Source organism: Aythya fuligula, chromosome 19, assembly GCF_009819795.1.
Source record: "Aythya fuligula isolate bAytFul2 chromosome 19, bAytFul2.pri, whole genome shotgun sequence".
In the NCBI taxonomy this organism is placed as follows: Eukaryota; Metazoa; Chordata; class Aves; order Anseriformes; family Anatidae; genus Aythya; species Aythya fuligula.
Genome location: NC_045577.1, coordinates 5,149,323 through 5,168,392, shown reverse-complemented (window position 1 = coordinate 5,168,392; position 19,070 = coordinate 5,149,323). Strand labels below are relative to the sequence as shown.

The following is a 19,070-nucleotide window of genomic DNA, read 5'->3' as shown; positions in this document are numbered from 1 at the left end:
AGTAAATATTTTTTTATTAGAGAGCAGCTGACTGAAATGACAGAACTTAGTAATGCTGATATTTATTTTAGGAACAAACAAATCTATAGGAGAATGAGTAAATCTGTGGTGATTAGGTAGTGTAATAACATTTGTTCTCACTATAAGGCAACTTCAGTCCTATGTAAAGAATCCCTACAAAACTCTTATTTAAAAATTAAAAATCCTGTTTTGAGAGCTTCAGTGAGATACTTGTGCATTTGTTCTTAAACTCTTAATTTTTTTTTCAGGACGTCATTGATTTGTCTTACAGAAATTGGGCACAATTATTTACTTCTTTCCATATTTAGAATAGGTCTGCATTGTCTTTAAATAATACCATCTTTTCAAATGCAAGAGTTTTACATAAACAGTCAAAACAGTAAAGTAAAACAGTAAACTTAATCTTCTTCAGAAGACTACTTAAGTGAGTATGGTCCTGACATAAAAGAATAGTAAAAAGCAAACTCTAGAAGCAGATACTTTAGCTGCTGTAAATCTATCTTACCTTCAAGGTAATATTTTTATTTTTTTAAGACGCACTTACATTGTTAACACTGGGATTTTATTTTTTTTTTTTTGGGAAATGTTTCAAGTTGACCGATTTAAGAACTAGAGCTACTTAAAGCAAGTGAATCACTCTTCTGTCATAGAACCATGAGTTAGCTTGTACTCAGTTCTGAAGCATGGTCTGGTTATAATTTTACTTCTGGACACCTTGCAGGGCTTTTTCCCTAGCTATATTCAGACATTCAAGCATGTGTAAGGTAAATGGATGCCTAAGGGCACTATGAGAACTGGTTAGGGTACAGCAAAAAAATACACTGTCCAGAAACTGTGTGTTAAGCTGACTAAACTAACTGGGTGTCCCCTTCCACCCCTCTCAGATGCAATATCTAAAGAGATCTCCGAGATCACAACTGATGCTGAACACATGGTGCCTAGAGGAGGATTTGACTCTCCGTTTTACCGCACAAACGAAAGTCTGTCGGGCTCTCAGAAGAAGACCCAATCAGCAGTCTCTGGTGTTCAGGGACACGGTCAGACCTCTGAGCCTTTAACATCTTCTCTGGACAAGCCTGGGCCTGAGAGTGCGCGGGAAACACCCAAACAAACATTTACTCCCATAGACAAGCCCTGCGGAGGCTCTGGTGAAAGCCCTGCTGGTAACAGGGAAGGAACCTCTGGGGAGACGAGTATTCTCACTCCCAGCCCTTGCAAAGTACCAGCACAAAGAAGAGTGGTGTTTGGGGGTGGGCAGCCTCCCCTGTACGAGCACCTTTTTGAGGTTGCGTTACCAAAGACTGCCTACCTCTTTGTTGGCAAGAAGACTGAGGAGCTGCTAAAGAAAGTCAAGGGAACCCAGGATGAAGACTGCATGGCCTCTACTTCTCCTGTGGAAGTACTGGACAGGCTGATACAGCAAGGGGCGGACGCACACACTAAGGAGCTGAACAAGTAGGTGACTGCAAGTCTTACTTTGCAAACTTTCTTGTTAAGACTCCTGTGCTGGCTTTATTTTAATATCTGTGTCTGGAAAGCAGGTGGGTTAGGAAACCTAAATGAAAAATGTATTCCGTGAAACATTACTGTTAGGTTTGGGTGGAGAATTTCTATATTTCTGTTGGTAACTAGTTTACTATAAAAATGGGTCTGTGCCCTTCGAACCCTTTCTGCCTTTAGTAACAGAGCTTGGGGTGAAGAAGTAGGGCTGCTGGGTGTGTTACCACACCACTGCTGGAGAAATTTGCTGACTTTATCAGGTTAAAGTGCCCCACTAGATGACCAGAAGCAACTGTAGAGTCCCAGGGGAGATTGACACTTTCTAATGCAGATAATGCGAAGAACTGGAGAACCAGATTTAAAGGCTAGGTGCATCTGCTGCATTCCTCCTTTTTCTCTCATTCCCCTGTACTCCACTTTGTCCTTATGCTATTTTCTGTACCTGAGATAATTTTTCTTGCTGATTTCCAAGAAATTCTGTCCTCCTTTACCATCTGCCCTTGCAACCTGCTTCTTGCACAATTCCTCCCAGTTCTCTTCATACCAATTGACCATAATTGTACTTTTATTAGGCTGTAAGCTCCTTTCAGGTGGGGTTTCCATTTTAAAGTGACTTGCACAGTGTTTGTGTATTTAAACTTAGTGGTTAATGCATTTTAATTTTTCAGATTGTCTCTGCCAAGTAAATCTGCTGACTGGACTCATTTTGGAGGTGAGGATGTTTCTTGTGTTTTGGCAATCTGTTCTTCTATTATTAGATTTGCTTAAACAATGACCTGCTACTGTCATGTGCTTTTTTTTTTCTTCGCTAATACTGCAGAAGGACGGTGCCTTCTTTCCATTAAATCATGGCTTATCTGCTTAGCAGATGAGCGTCCGTGTTCCAGTGTGACAAGATTTTTGGTGTGGGATTTTTTCTCCGCTTTGAAAAGTGAATACTGCCTTCCCCACAATTTTACAGGTTTCCCCTTCTGACCATTTAAGATCTGCTAGCCTTCTGAGTGATGCCAAGCTTGTTTGGTTTGTTTTTTTTGTAATAGAAGGAGCAGTCTATCTGGAGCATGTATATGTTCAGGAGACAAAAACAGCTTTGTTTTCAATGTCTTCTGAAAGCATTTTTTCCTGTGAGGTTTGTGTAGTATGGGGGAATAAACACAGGATTAGAAACTTGCCTGTTAAAACTGTAGTCATCTGCCACTTGTTTGAAGCAGACTTGTGGTTAAACATTATTTTTCTGGTTTCTTTGGGGAAAAAAATGTTTAAAAAATTAAGTTTGTGTTTTAATTCAAATGGAACAGACAAATTTTCACTCTGTCATTTCAAAGAAATCTAATCCGTGTACTTCAGAAAATAGTTCCCAGGTGTGGAGCGTGGACGGTACATTTCAGTAACCTCTCGGTCTTCTGACTCCAATCCAGGTTCTCCTCCTTCAGATGAGATTCACACCCTGCGTAACCAATTGCTTTTGCTGCACAACCAGTTACTGTATGAGCGCTTCAAAAGACAGCAACATGCCCTTCGGAACCGGCGGCTCTTGCGAAAAGTGATTAAAGCAACAGCGCTGGAGGAACATAATGCTGCCATGGTGAGCAGGGATACAAATCTAGCAGTCATTTAAACACGCTGGTGTGCTAACAAGGGTCAGCCTGTCTTGGCCAGCATCTTTCTGTACCACTTGATTGAAAAACAAACCTCGTTTCTCACCTTTTTCAAGTCAGTGTTTGTGGAATGACCTATGGATGAGTTGCATGTACCATGATCATTAAAACCAGCAGTTTCCATTTAACTGTAGGGGACTGAATCCATGGATGCCTCCATGCTTAACTCCTGCTGCCAGTTACCCTTGGGTAAAGGTTTCACAGTTAGTGAAGTTACTCGCTGCTCCTCAACTGAGCAGTGGAAAAGCAAAAACTTGGTAAATTCCAATGTTCTTTTTGAGTTATTTACTGTGATAAAACTCGAAGTTATAAGTGCATTGAAGAATGTCTCAGTACGGATTTAGGCATGTTTCATTCTGTACCTCCATGTTATAGCTACTTCCATTTACAATTTCACCTTTTAAGAAATTGGTAGAACAATCAAAAGTAGCTTTCCAGGTTTGTTTTATAAAATGAACCATGATTTCAGGTGTGAAGCCCATGTCCCTGACAAAAGCATGAGGTGCTGGGGAAGAACGTGCTATTTCTCACTGTGCTTTTGGATGTGACTTGGAGTTACCAGCCTGTCCACTCTGGCACCATTTAAACTTTCTTTCAGCCAAAGAAACCCCACAAAACCATTAAGAATGTGCTCTACATGGATATAGGATGTTCTGTTTACAGAGAAGTGTTGAGCCTGCATGCTGTTTAACTGATGTTAGTGCTTTACTTAGCTAGTGGCATAGGGTAGATGTTCTAACCAATAAAGAAGATGTCTTGCCTGATGCTTCATATGCATTTCTTAACAGAAAGACCAGCTGAAACTACAGGAAAAAGAAATCCAGGCCTTGAAACTGAGTCTGCAGAAAGAACAGGCCAGGTACCACCAGTTTCAGGAGGAACATGAAAATATAGTGGCTCAGCTTCACAGCCAAATCAGGCAGCTGCAACATGACCGGGAGGAATTCTACAACCAGAGCCAGGAATTGCAGGTATGAAGCAGACAGAACACTGAACAAAATTGTGTTGTCTCCTTACTGAGAGGTTAAAAATAATCTTCCTGCTGACGTGGCATGGAATATCTGAAGAGAAAGCTACATATCTCCATTAGAGATACTGTCCTAATTCAGAGTAAGACAGTGCATAATTGGAAATGCCTATCTGGACAGTCATTGTCCTTTTATAGGTCTGTTTTGTTCCATTTTGATTTGGAAATAGGAAAATGTGGTTTCTTAGCTGGCTTTGGGACTTTCACAAGTGCTCGGTATAACTTGATTTACGGTCCTGGTGGTTATGGCCCTCCAGCCATATGCAATTGCTACTCCTTACTAAAGTTTCAGAACCCTGAGTGAGTTTTTTGTTTGAACAGACCAAGCTGGAAGACTGCCGGAACATGATTGCAGATCTGAGGTTAGAATTAAAGAAAGCTAACAACAAGGTGTGTCACACAGAACTGCTGCTTAGCCAGGTTTCTCAAAAGGTAAGAGAAGTCACTGTTCCCAGAGTCCCTTTGAGTCTTTCTGTTTATTTTCTCTGTTGATTGTTATCAGGTGCTTTTTCTTGTTCTGAAAGCCTGCGCTTAGTTCCATAGAATCTGATATTCATTGCGCAAAAACAACACACAGAAATGTGTTGTGGTGAAGAAATTCTAAACTCAGATCAAAGGCTTCTGAAACTTCTCGTTTTGGCTGATCTTTGCACAGTAGGAATTCCCAGATTGAGCAATATGAACTTGTGTTAAAGCTCTGCTAAATCTTGGCATCACAGAAATCGCGTTTATGTTGGAAGTTAAATGGACTTCTCATGTAAGTGGAAACTTGGTTGTCTTGAGGGAAGCAATGTCTGTATGGTGAAATTCTGTATAGACTGTCACCAGCTTTATGAAAATTCATTTCTTCACCACTTAAGATCTGTGGTGCATCACATTCTTGTATTTGTCTCCCTTTTTTTATAAAAATACCCTGTGAACACAATGCCAGTCAACTGTGACTTTCCTGCTGAACTACTCATTTCAGTGCTTGAATCTCTTTAATTTCTCTTTAAAGCTTTCCAACAGTGAATCAGTGCAACAGCAGATGGAGTTCTTGAACAGACAGCTTCTGGTTCTTGGAGAGGTCAATGAGTTGTACCTGGAGCAGTTGCAGCACAAGCACACAGACACTACAAAGGTACAATTGCAGACAGGGCCTTTTGGGAATACTTGGCTTGAAGTCATCATCAAGCTCTTCTCGGCCTTGTGGTCAGAATAAAGGAAATGCTTCATAACATGTTTTGTTAGCCTTTTGTTCAGATATTTTCTGTGCACTGTGTGGTTATGGAATCTCTCCAGTGCGCTGTTTTTGAAAGCTTGGAAGGGTACGTTAGGGTACACCTGAAGTCAGTTTTAGCCACTTGATATAAATTCTTAATTTCTTCATGCCACTGCTGTAAACTGAGTAGGTTGCTGTGTTCTTGCTGTAATTGACAGCAGACTGTTGGAGGTAAAGTGGTGTTGGGCTCTTCTATATGTGAAATTGTGTAACGTAGAGTAGTATTGCTGAAATTTGTAGAAGGTTCTTAACCGGGGTTTTACCAGTGTCTGTGAGATGCTGTTCTAAAACACGCAGTATTCCTCTTCTCACTCAATTGCTTTCTTATTAAGAGTTGGTACCAACTTTACTAAAACTTCTGTGGTTCATATGGTTTTACTTCCTGACTTCAAAGAGACCTTTTTTTAATTAGAAGCAAGTAGCTAACACAACAATTGAACTGTTTCTGCGTGAGAGCAAGTAATTGAAGAAGGTGAATAGTAAGCCAAACAAAAAATCTTTTACTGGTATTTAATGAAGGTCATGTTGCAAAAACTGTCTTAAAATGAAGGTTGTCTAATCTGGTGCAGAACTGGCAAGTTTACTTGGCTGATTTTTTTTTTTTTAATAAGGAACATTAATGTGCTAATAAATTCCAATGATGTAAAATTGTTTTCACAGTAACGTAGTGTGCATCCTCAGAGTATGCAGCTTTCCATATCTGTTTTTAGAAAAGCTTTTATTCCATCCTGCTTAAACTGTGCCTATTTATAGCATCAGAACCATGTCTAAATATTAATAAAAACAACACACAATCAAATTATACTTTAACACTGTGTTCTTTCCTTTGAGGAGGTTGAAATGTTGCACGCTGCTTATCGGAAAGATCTGGAGAAAGCAAAATTGTGTGTTCAACAGCAAAGCCAAAGGCTCGAGGCTTCCCAGAAACGGATAGCTGAACTGGAATCTCAGCTTTCTAAAAAGGACCATCTCTTCGTGGAGCAAAAGAAATACCTGGAAGATGTCAAAATCAAAGCAAGGTAGGGATTTACTGGCTGTAAGGTGCAGTGTTACATTTGAGGCAGAATCTGAAGAAACTGGAACTGATGGGCTTTTGTTTATCTTCTCATTCAGAGGTCAGCTGCAAGCAGTAGAAAGTAGATACAAGGCCCAGAAAAGAATCACCCAGGCATTTGAGCTGGAGATCTTGGATCTGTTTGGCCGGCTGGAGAAGAGCAGCTTATTGAAAAAACTTGAAGATGAAAAAACAGAAGCAGCTGAAGCAGCAGAAGAAAGGTAAGGGCAGCGATATATGCTGGGCTTGCGACCAGTTTTTAAGAATTTATCACTGGGGAATTCCTAGCACTTGGATGCATCAGCTCAAAGTATTTCTGTTATCTCCCAGTTACAGACTGAATCTGGTTCAGGACTCTTCCAGGGTTACTGAGAATCACTGTCCAAATTGGCAGTGTTTAGGAAATACTTCTCAGATAGCTGAACATTATTCACACTTGGAGGCAAATATCCAGTTTGTCTCATAGATTGGTCTCTTTAGCCTATAAATTGTTATGCCTTTAAGTAGTTACTTTACATACGTCTTCCTAAAATGCCCGAGTAGTGTTGTACTTTCACTCAGATCATCCCTTTTTTTTTCTGCACCACATTCTTCTACTGCACGAGGATAATTTCTTGCACTGCAAGCAGATTTGTAGGTAACAGCTTATTTTGCGATGGCTAAAAGAAGGATCTACAACCAAAGGCCAATGTATAGATATCTTCCAGGACAATGTATAGATACCTTCCTTTTCCCTAATGGGTCAGGAGACAGCTCTGTTCCGCTTCGGGATTATTGGCAGCTTTGGGCTTTAAACATGGGATGTTGCAAGGCTCAGTGTGACACCTGCATGGTTGCTCTCTGTGGCTTCTGCTTCACTACAAAACTGCGGAAGGAAAGCTGGTGTAGGCCAGCTGAAGTATATATGCAGTTGCAGAAATGGAAAGTAAGGCCTGTGCTCCCTAGCATTTCCATTTCCATTGTAAAGTTGCTACCATTTCCTTGACGCTGTATCCTCTCTTGTTCCAAACCAGGTTGGATTGTGGTAACGAAGGTTGTGCAGATGCTGTGGCAGGATACAGCGAAGAAACAATTGGTAGAAATGGAGAAACCAAACCTCCCAGCACTCGAGGTAGTAGTAGCAGTAAGGCTGGCAGCAACAGTGAGCTCTCCACCCCAGAGAAAAACCAGAACCAGAGATTCATCAATCGCTGGGAGACGTCCATGTTGCTGGAGCCCTCAACTACTGTCCCACTGACTGTAGGTTCACTCCCCAGCTCCCAGAGCTTCCTTGGAATGAAGTCCCGAGAATTATTTCGCAACAAGAGTGAGAGCCAGTGCGATGAGCAGGGTGGAACCATCAACAGCCTTTCTGATACTCTAAAGACTGAACTGTGTAAAGATCCCAACATGGAGACGAAGGCCCCTCCGAGCCCCAATAACAGCCTCTCACCTAAGATCCCCGAAAGCAGTGTTGGACAGCTTCATATCATGGACTACAATGAAACTCATCATGACCACAGTTAAAAAAGAAGATAGTCAATCAGTGTTATTTTCATATTCTTGGCATAGAACAGGAGGCGTGAATGCAAGTTTAACTAAAAGCTTTTTTGTTTCTTTGGTCTGAGCAGCTAGCTCATGCAGCGGAATAGGATCGATGTCCAGTAACGGAAGAAGGCTGCTGAACGAATGCAAAGTGGATTTTGGGGTCTGGAATTGAAATGCCCAGCCTAACTCTTGCTTCTTTCTCAAAATCAGTCTTTAGCAGCGTGTACTAATTTGAAGGGACAACTTAGCATTTGCAAGTATTTTTTTTCCCCCTTTCTCCCTGTCCCCAGTGAGTGGCTGCATTTATGAACTTGAGTGCAATATGAGGCCAAATTAACATTTGTGAGTCTACTACGAATGCTTTGTATTTCCTTGCAAGCTTCCAATTTAGAGCAGTTCATTGTGCTGCCTGTCTGGGTGACTTCGGTTGTTTTCATCCTGGAAAGGAGCAGCACTAGAATTTCTAGTGCGTTCACCCAAGGGTCTCTGTTTTGCCTGTCCACTGTCCCACATCCCTCAGAGCCCAGTCTTCACGCAGTTGGACTCTGAATACCTAAATGTTTAAGGAACGGTGTACCTCTGCAAAACGATTCATTCGCCGTAATTCATAATCATTGTTTATATTGTCCTTAACATTTCTTGGAAGGTTTCTTTTGAACAGACACTTGGTAAGGAACTGGAGCTTGTAATGCAGAGACCATATATGCTGAAGACTTGTTAAAACACTAGCTTCTGATCGTGGTGGTATCTTAAGTGTTTGCCTGACAGACTGGTACTGACCTCAAACTGGTTCATTTGGGAAAGCTATTGGGGTGGGAGAAGGAAGAGGAAGCTTTATTTGAGTAGGGAGAGCATGCAGAACATGGATGTAGAATGACGATTTGCAGCTCACAAAGATGTGCAAAGAGCATTTGTTTCTTTAATCAGGGAAATACTTGTCCTGGCTGATGTCCTTCAGAATTCTGGTCTTTGTTCCTGGTCTGAGCAAGACCGCAGTGTTGCAAGGCTGAGAACTAGGCCTCTCACTCCTTGGGAGTATGTTTTCAGGCTTGACTTACAGAATACGGTTTCCTTTGAGTGCTGTTCTGCTCTGCCTGCAGCACACTTTTCAGCTCAGCAATGTCAGTTTGGCTCTAGGTATGTCCCCTTCACCCCCATCTCCTTAAAGGACAAGACTGAAGAAGCAGCCTGCTCGAAATGAGAACCTGAATTCTGTCGTGAAGCCTTTCCGTGTTAATCATGTTTAAGTCAATGATGAGCCTTCTGTGAAGGAGGATGGCAGGATCAGGGCTTGTCAGTGGTCAGACTCAGTCTTCTTTGTGACAGAACAGAGCCTGCAGTTAGGAAGGCAGTGTGCTTATTTTAAACCTTGGGTATGTCTGGGTCCAGGCGTACTTCGACATATCAGGCTTCACAGGTATCCTGCATCACGTCTCTTTTCTTTAACATTCTGTGGGTGGCAGCTGCTGTTGAAGAATTGTCTCAAATACAAATCAAAGCCAAGTACACTTGCACTTGTAGTTCACTTCCCTTCGTAAGCTGAACAGCAAAAGGAGTCTGTCACAGGGGCTGGTGGCATGTGAACGTGTGCTGGACACTACTTTGCCTCCCATTTCCAATTTTTACTTAACACCTAGGGTCTAAATACATTTCTGCCTGTCTAAATTATTCTCAGTGTCCTTTCGGTTGGTCAGTCCTAACTCTGAAAGTAAAAGTGAACTTCAGTGGTTTTGTCAAAGCTTGAATCTGCATGGAATAGAAAATAGAGAGTTGGTTGTAAGTGACAGACTGGTTTTGTCGACATGTCTGTAGGTTTTCTAAGACTTAGTGGTAGCAAACGTGGTAGCGTATGTTTTGGTAAGATTTGGAGGTTTCCTGCCTCTCACCCCCACCGGATCTCAGCACCGGGAGTTGAACGGTTTGCACATGGCCCTTGAAGGGCTGCCTCAGCTGCTGGGTGGAGTTGTGTTGCAGGAGTTTTTGACCATCCTGCTTCGCCGAGCCCCAGAAGAGTGTCTTGCTTCTGGGATGACCTCACTTGTTCTGAGGAGAGGCAGTTTTTGTTGTGGGTTACAAAAATGCCCTGGTGGTAATGCAAGCTCATTGATGAGGTGGCTTTTTTCTTCTTTTAAAAAAGGATTTTAGCACCAGGATAGTAACGGAAACCACTTTAGGTTTGTTTATGGACCACAAAGATTACGGAGGAACAAATTTTGCAATTTTTTTGTAAGTCAAAAAATCATGTATCTGCTGTATGTAGTTAACTTGCAGTTTGTTTGAAGGGGTCCCATCAGTGAAGTGGAAACAGATTTTTTTTTTTAAACTGACTGCTTTTAGTTAAATCTAAAATTGCTGTCTTCGTCAATTTAATCTGTTCCCTGCCTCGCTCTTTGTAAGCATGTTAAACAATCTACATTAAATGCCATAAATATGAAATACAAGGAAATGGTACAATCCTAAGCTAAAGAGAACTTAAACCAAAAGGAGGTTTTGCTGTCCGTATTAGAATGTTCTAAAATGTCAAGGCAGTTGCTTGTGTTTAACTGTGAACAAATAAAATGTATTGTTTTGCACTACTGTGTTAAATTCCCTGCGAGCCACTCTCTTTGGGGCCAAGGTGTGCTGAGACAAAACGTGGAGAAACAAACTCTGCATTGAAGCATCTTCCACGATCTGCATGCTGAGTAGTACCGAGCAGATAAGGGGGTCTGCCCCTTCTGGCATGGGGTTCTTTGCTAGAAGCTCCCTTTTCTGTGTGGAGCTAATGGCTTTTTATCTTCTGTGGAAAAACAACCTCAACAATGACGTGACGGTATAATCCACAAAATAACCACAGACGCTTCGGCACGGCACATCTGCATATTAGCTTTGTAGGGGATTGTTTATATGGTCTAGAGGTTACAGTTAAGGGAAATTAACAGATGAAAATGTCAGACTGCTGGTTGCAGAGCTGGGTGGCTTGCTCTGTCCCTGCATACGTGCTTCCCTCTTCTGTAACCTGCTCAAGAGTCACTGTACGCAGGGCAGTTCTTCAAACCAAGGGGGATTTGGGAGGTGATTTCACTGTAAGCTTGACATATTAGGTTAAGGTTGTTTTTGTTTCGCCTGTCTCTCCTCCTAGCCTCCCTAACTAGCGTTTCTTACTGTATTTTTTTTCCCTCAAAGAAATAAAAATAGTTGCTCAAAGCAATTTAGAAATTCATACATTGAACCTCAGCATTGCAATTACGGAATTAAGTATAATTCTTAAATTTGAACAACCCACACAAGGGCATGGCACAAGTGATGTACAGTCTGTCTGTGAAAACACATTGGCTGAACAACAGCACTTAATAGAAAATTTTATATAAAAGTTACCCTGAGCCTTATCTTGGGGGTAGGCGATAGGGAAAGCTGGGTTTCATCCTTCTGCAATGGGGTACGTTTTACAGTATGGTGTAAATGAAAGGAAAACAAAGCAGAAAGTTGATCTTGCCTCATTTTAAATACAGTTTGCATATCCCTTAACAAGCTTAAAGGGGAAAAACTACTTACCAGTGTAAAAATAATTAGATAATATTACCCACAGAAGTATGTCCACCAGGGTACAAAAAGAAATAAAGTATCTTGGGTACTCATGGATGTGGAGTGCTGTGCTTGGTAGCTCATAAACCCAGCTGTAAATAATAAGCATGCAGTGGACACTAGTGAAGGAAATAACTTTATTTCCCAATTTTTAAGCATCTTTGCTGGTTCATCTTGATTTATTGGAACTATCTAGCTACAGGTGCAGTAGCCTGAATTTGAAAAGTGGTTACAGAGTAGTTCAGAGAAGCAACAGGAGCTGAGTTACTTCATTTGTGCAAGTGCCAGCTTGGCAGGTGGAGCTCGGCTTTACTTTTCATTCAAAGCTTAACTCCAAATAATTTTGTCTGGTGGTTTTCATGATTTTGGCATCTGCGATCTTTACTTGGTGAAACTTTTTACCTGAAGCTGAGGACCTCGTCTAATTATGCCTCACTGGGTGAACTCATGGTTATGTCAGGGCTCTGGGCTGGCCATCTGTGACCAAGAGCTGGGTTTTGGTGGTTGCTGTGCCCACCCCCAGCTGAATTCAGAACTCTGACAGAAACAAAGCTGCTGTGGGCTATGAGGTGTTCGTAGGCCAGCGAGGTGATGGAGCAGGGCAGGGCACAGCCAAGAGCCTGTGGAAGCAGCCAGGAGGGGCTGGCGCCTGGGCAAGCAACCATTCTGGTGGCGTGCAGCTAACGTGGCGAAGCCCTTTTGAGGCTGTGGGGCTGGCTGAGCGCCTTACAAACGGCTTTTAGGATACAAAGGGCCTTTAGGAGGCTTTCACGGAGGCCCCAAGACCCGGGTGCCTCAGCAGGGCTCTGCGGGGGCCGGGGCCGCCTTCCCTGAGGCGGCCGCTAGAGGCCCCCCGAGGCCCGCGGCTGCCCTGGGCAGCGGCCCCGCTCCCCTCAGGGGGCCGCCGGGACCCGGCTCTCCCCGGGGAGCTCCCCCCGTGCCCCCGGGGGGCTCCCGAGGCTGTGGTGACGTCCCGGACGTCCCGGGGGCCGAGCAGGGCCTGGATGTTTAATCTGGGGTTTAATCTGAGGGTTTAATCGGTTGCGCCTTGGTAAAAGCCGGGTTTGACCCTCCTGCAGCTCAAGGGGATCGCAGAGCCTACAAACACCGGGATTTTTTGGGATCGTTTCCTACCAGCCCGTGTCCCCGCTGCCGTGTTTGAAAGCAAAGCAGCATTTATTTCCTGCACCGGCTGACAGACCCCGGGGTAAGTCACTCTGGTGCCCTGCCTGGGTTCCCAGTGTCTCCTGCGGTGTTGTGCTCTCAGAGGCTAAAGTAAAACTTCTACGCTTCTGCTCGGCGTTTACATCCTGTTTATGTAAATTCTTCAAACAGCTTGATTTGTAATCGAGAAAAACAATTCTCGCTGTATCTTTTTGTCTTTTGAAGTGTCCATCCCCTCTGGAAGAGGAGAACTTGTATGGAAATTAAGTAATTTGTCTGGATGTTTTTGTGAGGTTTAACTTTGCAGTCTTCCAACAGATTCTGGTCGAGTCATTGCCAAACCTCAGACCCTGAGTTTCACGCCGTCATTTTCCTGCTGCTGTCTTAAAATTTTGTCTGCATAAAACCGACTGAAAGGACGGGGCTGGGTTAGAAATAATTATTAAAATTTGTGGATTGTGTGTGTCACAACCTCTGTCAGGTGTGAACGAACATTGAACAGCAGGTCTGGAAGGTAGCTGAGGTTTGACAGGACTGTTCTGACAGGCACTTTGTGCTGTCTTGAACTGTGGAAGCTGAAAAGGAACTACAAAGCGGAGCATAATTTTGGTCTGATCAGAGCCTGCGTAGTCAAATTTAAATGCTATGATAGCTAGGGTTAGGAAGGCCAGGAACAATATCTGAGGAAATTTCCTTCATGTCCCAACACTTGTCATCCTTCAGTCAACGTGGCACCTACTTGGTTTGGAAAACTTTCCAAAACAGTGTTAGCAGATGCTTGTCTTTGCAACATGAAGCACTAAAGGGCAGCTGTGAGCAACTTGGATTTTTCTTTATAATGCTACCTCTGCAGCAGAGCTCCCAAATAAAGCCCGAGATGGCAACAGGCACATTGTGCTGTCTGTGACCCCCTTAGAGCCTGAGAATCTGTGTGAAGCAGGCTTCATTATCATTTTTAAGTTCACCACATTTCGATTCAGCTGGGATGTGATGTCTCCCAAATACAGGCCCCTTCTCCAGAGTGGATTGATGTATTATATAGTGGCATATGGAGTTAGGGGAAGGAAAGAAAGTGCAAAGGAACAGGAGGTTGTGTGAGGAGAAAAAATGTTCCTGAAAGTACTTCCTATTTCATCTGAGCTATCATTCCTTCCTGTGCTCCCTCCTCTATATTAATTCTCCCTTCTTGTTTTTTGCCTGTGTTTCCAAAATCTGGTCATCTTAAGGAAAAAGCTTTCCACAATTTTAGCAAACTGAGAGAGATATGCAAAGGGAACTTGTTTATTCAGAAGTGTCTTCCAGCAGGAAGCAAAGAACAGGTGCTAATTTGCCTGTGGGAGGGGAAAAGAGCAGTCAGATACAGGGAAGACATTGCGTTATTGAGATCCTAAGTTTGTAGTTAACTGTGCTTGAAGAAAAGCACCACAAAAGATGCATATTGGCTGTGGGGAATGGGGGAGGGCCTGCGATACTGCTGGCCCTCGCTAAGCAGGCTGGAAAGCAAGCTGTGCTCAGCACTGGTATAAAGTCATCGTGCTGGAATTGCAAAGTGCTGTTATAAAAGCAGCACGAGACTATTTCAAATGCCTTTCAATTTTAATTAATTAGGCATCATCACACCCTTGAAAAAAAAAAAGCTAGATTCTTTTCTGGAAAGAGGGGAAAGACATTTTAGTTTGCAGTTTAAAAGGGAACCATCTGAAAATGGCCACAGCTCAATCTCTCTGCTCCCCCTAGGTTCCCTGAATAGCATTTAATGGAAATGACTTCCTGTTAGCTTTGCAGAGGTCTGGGGAGGAAGGGGGCGTTTATTCAAGTTGGGATATTGTCAATACACCAAACTAGGTGCAAAATGAAGGTTGTCCTCCTTTATATCTCTATCTGCAAACAGCTAAGGAGTCAAAACAGGCATAAAGGAAACTGTTCTGTGTGGTGTGTACTGGTTGGTGATGGTGAGAGAACCTGCAAGAATCCAGCAGAGCCCGCTCAGTGTAGCTAAGGCACGATGAATGACTGTTTCTGTAGCCTGTGATGTGCAAGGGAGACACCATGAGGGTCCTGCAAACACTGATTCTTTGGTGCACAGACCAGGCAATTTCAATGGGATCAGCTGGCGTGAGGGAACTTTAGTGATAAGCCCAGTGTGAATGTCAGACACGCTTCTGAGTCCTTACTGAGAGCCTTTTGCTGCTCTGCATCATGTCCTTCAAACATGCTGGTTATTCACACCTCCAGCTTTGGGGACTCAGTGGCTATTTCTCAGAAAGAAGTCTGAGAAAGTCTGTAAAATCCTGTTTTGGGTAGCTTGCCTGAGATTTGTATCTGTGATTAGAACCTGATTACTCCTGATTATTCCCTGCTCTCACCACAATGCCCGTGAAAGCAACCATGTGTGGTACAGCTCCTGCTGCTGGATATGACTTTTAGGAGGAGAGAGGAAATAACAGCAAGGGAGAGCGGAGTGTCAAAGGCTATCTGACAGGACTAACTCTTCAGAACTTGGATCTCTAGTATTCATTTCACTGATTTTAATCAGCCACCTGATTAAAGGCAGAAAGCAGGAGAAGCATGAACTTCCATCCCTTAAAAGGCATGTCTACCAGGTGGTTTCCAGGGACTTTTCAGTTTCCCATTGTGATTTTCTGTGTCATTCAGGTGCTTCTTTCTGACATGCTTACTCCCCTGCACTTGTACACACTCTTTGTTACTAATTGAGGTCTGAGCTTCAGGGTGGACTGAAGGTGGGTTTTGGGAAATGGCTGCCCTAGCTGGTTCGTCCTCAGGTGCCCTCTTCTCAGAGAGAGCACTTCTACCACTCACATTATGCAGCATGTGCCGCGGCAACTTCTCAGTGTGGTACAGCCACTCCTTCATGCAGTCTAGAACGATGGGGATGAGGCTCACCACACCTCCGTAATGGTTCTTGGCCTCATCACAGCTCAGGTGGTTCACAACATCGTGGGGATATCTGCGGCACAGAAGGACACAATCAGCAGAGCAGCCCAAAAGCAGCGCAACCCTGGTGTTCAAGAGCATGTACAAACACTTGCCCCACGGAAATTAACCCTACACAGAGCAGGAACAGGAGGGAGGAAGAGATTGTAGGATATCCCCGGTTGGAAGGGATCCGGAAGGATCAAACTGCCTCATCAATGCACGTGACCTCAGGGTACTGACCTGCCTGTGTATGACCTTCCAGGCCCCAGTAAAATGAACAAATACACAGATAAATTCCTTTGTGTGAGTGGAGGTTGGCAATGTTTTCACAACAGCTGGATCTTTAAACTGGGTAGCGCCTTTTATCCTCGCTAAAGCCAGAGAGGTGTTACAAGAGAAACCAACAGAGAAGCCAAGTAGGAATGTTCTTGTTCCCTCAATCGCCTCAAGGACACCAAGCTGATGGCAAGACCTACTTAGCTCGGATGGTGCTCAGATCGTTGCTGTGGCTAAGGAGCAGCTTGCATCTTTCCAAAATGCCGTTGGTGGTGCTGTTACCAGGATGCACGGCCTCCAGCTTTTGGCAGAGCTTGCTTAGGTCGTTACAGATGCTCAGGAACATGTTGAGGATACGCCTGTCCGTGGAATTGTTACAGTAATGGTCCATGTAGGACTGTACCTGTGGAGTACATAGGGAAAGACAGGGTCATGCACATTAAATTACATTTTGATGTGCTGCAAAGTTGCTCAGGTTAGTGACGAGAAGCTGCTTTCTCTTGTGACTCTGAGGGAGTCCCTCTTTGAAGAAATGTGGGACTGCTGCAGCCAAAAGCACAGCTCTTCTCCAAGCGTTGCAGAGAGAGGTTGGATGTCAGCAGAGTTTTGTCTCCTCTGCCACAGCTGCTTGCATCGAGTAGGGCGGGAGGTGGGGGCAGTGGCCAAGCTGCAAGTGGTTTGGAGTAATAGCGTGGATGTGCTCGCATACGTGCGCGTTCTCCGTGGCTCTTTATTTGGTACCACTAGATGTGAATGCAAAATTAAAACCATTTAACTTAAATTGTCCTTACCAACCAGTTATAGCAATGATATTCTCTATTTCCCTGGAATGTTTTTGTTGTTTTTGTTACCCAGAGTGAATGGCATTGTATGACGAGACGTTATGCCAAGAGGCATTGCAGCCACTTCAGGCGTGAGTGGTCGGAATACAAAGCACGGCGCGGCTGGTTGGCAGTCCTGCCTGGACTCGAACACCTTTAGTGCTTTCTGTAAGATTTCAGGATAAGAACAGAGGAACAGTTCCAGCACTGGAACAGCCTGTGCATACAGAAAAGCCATGCAATGCACTTGGGCAAATTCTCAGCAGGTTTGTAAGAAAAATAAAAGAGGCCCCTACGGGTCCATTTCCACTACAGATTTCTCCTCCTGCTCTGCTCACGGTGCGTTGTGTCCGTGTGAGTGGCAGGATTTTTTTATTGTTGCTGTGTGCAGAAATAGTCCTAAAGAGAATAGCATTTTAGCCTGGTTGTTCAGCGATAGGATTACAGGACTCCTTTCTGTCAGTACCAACAGAAGGGAGTTAATGCACCTGCATACCCAGGATGGGGACCAGGACAACGTGAGCAATGGCTGGCAAGGATCGCACAGGTCTGCATTAGCCGCTTGCTGGCTCCTGAGCTGCAGCCCAGGGGATTCAGGGAGAGCTCCTACACTGGACAAATGCCCCGAGCACAGCCACGCTCTGCAGCACAGGGACCTGCTGGGTCATCTGAGTCTGCGGATGAAGCAAGTGACTGAGGAATTTGTCTCACAAAACCACCGGGGATTTGCCTTCGTACCCTATCCCCTGCAGAAGTCTTTAAGGAGCTGTTGCTATTTCCTGTCTGGTTGCATCCCCGGTGAAATTTCTCTGGGAGTGGTTCGGTTCCTGCACAAGGGATCAGCAGTGTGTGCTGCACCAGTTCTTCCTCCTTCTCCCCAGTACCTTGCTCTTTTCCTTTTTCCACCCTCCCCCTAAGGCAGCAAGGTTATACCCTTAGGGCTCTCCGTGCAGTATGGTTTGGCACCACTAAGCTCACGTTACCACGTCACAGAGGATGCTGTGGATCAGTTAATTGCAGAAGTAGTTACCCATGAGGTCTCTCCCCCCACAAAAAGCAGGCCTTCCATCCCTGCCAAGAAAGAGAGTCCAAGCCTGCTCCATCCTTCTGAAGTATCAGCACGTTTGAGACATAATAATGCAATATGAAACCTCAGTGCCTATTTTTGGAAGAAAATGGAACCGTTTTATGTCTGTCCAGATCCTCTTCAATGTTATGAATGAAGCCCGTATGTTAGAATTGAGTCAGCCCTTAGAAAAGACAAGCAGCTCACTTCTGTTTCTTCATCCTAATCAGAGCTTGGCTTTCACTCTGACTTGGGCACGCATCTGGGTTCTGAGCCTGGGTTCCGCTTTCTTACATCCACAATTCTCATTTTATCCTGATATTTCTTCCCCCTTTGTCTTCCAGTGGTATTAGTTCTTTGCACTACTTAAAACATCCTGTGTTATAAAAATTCCAAGACAATTCACTTACCAGCCCAGAAAACACCTAGCCCACCTGGGAGTTTCAGCCCTCGATCCATCATCCTATGTCGGTAACACAGCCATTATTTTTAATAAGCACTATAGAAAGATACAGCAGCACCAATACCGGGGGGAAGAGGCGAGCATGCTGCTTACTGCGAGTTAAGGATTACAGAGTCCGTGTGTGGCTGGGGAAGGAGGCTTGGTTTGATTGTGTCTTGTACCCTGCATTTCTGGCTACGCCATGGAACTGAAATGACAGTATTAAACTCAACCCTAAAGTGATGCTGAACGATGTAATTCCTTCTCTGTAACCAGGAAAGTCTCACGTAGTCATTTCTCTCCCCTACTTAATCTTTTGCCACGGGTTTGCAGAGCTACACACAGATGTCAGAAGCAAGTTGTGTTGCATCTTCCCTTAGAAAAAACATTTATTCATCGCCGAACTAGACCCAAGCGTCTGGCAGCACTGCCTTGTTCTCTGTGCCCACCAGCAGAGAACTTTGTGCCGAGTGCTCTGTACCTGGTCAATGCTCGCCACAGGTCTGATCACGTCGTGTGCGTTCTCTCGGGTGTGTTGCAGCGCCGCGATAAACGTGAACTGCTGCTGCAGGAAGAGCTTGTAGTGCTGTTCTATGGTTCTTAGAGCCTCCTTTACCTCGTTCATGTTTCCCCCACCTGGATTCTGGCAGAGAAGGAGAGACAGGGAGCTACTTTGTAGCAATTATGCGATTTTAAGTGTGTAATTCTATCTTTCACTTCCGTTAGAATTGTGGAGCTAAGTAGAAAAGTTT

General features: G+C 44.0%; 3 protein-coding genes across 5 annotated transcripts in view; 2 read left to right on the top strand and 1 right to left on the bottom strand.

Moving 5' to 3' along the window:
* The window catches only part of TSC1 (TSC complex subunit 1), a 29,012-nt gene extending 18,391 nt beyond the window's left edge, over positions 1-10,621 (top strand). For 2 of the 3 annotated variants that reach the window (XM_032200143.1, XM_032200141.1), the window contains exons 15-23: positions 906-1,476; positions 2,190-2,233; positions 2,940-3,106; positions 3,968-4,150; positions 4,528-4,638; positions 5,204-5,326; positions 6,299-6,486; positions 6,581-6,742; positions 7,535-10,621. In XM_032200143.1, the coding sequence (XP_032056034.1) occupies positions 906-1,476; positions 2,190-2,233; positions 2,940-3,106; positions 3,968-4,150; positions 4,528-4,638; positions 5,204-5,326; positions 6,299-6,486; positions 6,581-6,742; positions 7,535-8,027 (2,042 nt within the window). In that variant the 3' untranslated portion in view covers positions 8,028-10,621. The remainder of the gene's footprint in view (positions 1-905; positions 1,477-2,189; positions 2,234-2,939; positions 3,107-3,967; positions 4,151-4,527; positions 4,639-5,203; positions 5,327-6,298; positions 6,487-6,580; positions 6,743-7,534) is intronic. The other variant, XM_032200142.1, reaches the window with a different exon arrangement.
* Positions 10,622-12,569: 1,948 nt separating this feature from the next.
* Positions 12,570-19,070, top strand: part of AK8 (adenylate kinase 8) — a 75,711-nt gene continuing 69,210 nt past the window's right edge. The window contains exon 1 of the mRNA XM_032200254.1: positions 12,570-12,819. The gene's annotated coding sequence lies outside the window, so the exon portion shown is untranslated. The remainder of the gene's footprint in view (positions 12,820-19,070) is intronic.
* On the bottom strand, positions 15,360-18,943 carry SPACA9 (sperm acrosome associated 9). The gene is made up of 3 exons (XM_032200256.1): positions 18,800-18,943; positions 16,190-16,392; positions 15,360-15,744 (listed from the first exon to the last, which is right to left on the bottom strand). Exons 1-3 carry the CDS (start codon positions 18,941-18,943, stop codon positions 15,360-15,362), a joined length of 732 nt encoding a protein of 243 aa, XP_032056147.1.

What these genes read in the sequence shown, in the direction of transcription:
- SPACA9 (XM_032200256.1), bottom strand. Translation starts at nt 18,943, where the DNA reads ATGAACGAGGTAAAGGAGGCTCTAAGAACCATAGAACAGCACTACAAG. An exon ending in CTGTGGCGAGCATTGACCAG is followed by an intron (nt 16,393 to 18,799) that starts GTACAGAGCACT and finishes TGTACTCCACAG; the next exon opens with GTACAGTCCTACATGGACCA. An exon ending in CTGAGCACCATCCGAGCTAA is followed by an intron (nt 15,745 to 16,189) that starts GTAGGTCTTGCC and finishes TCTGTGCCGCAG; the next exon opens with ATATCCCCACGATGTTGTGA.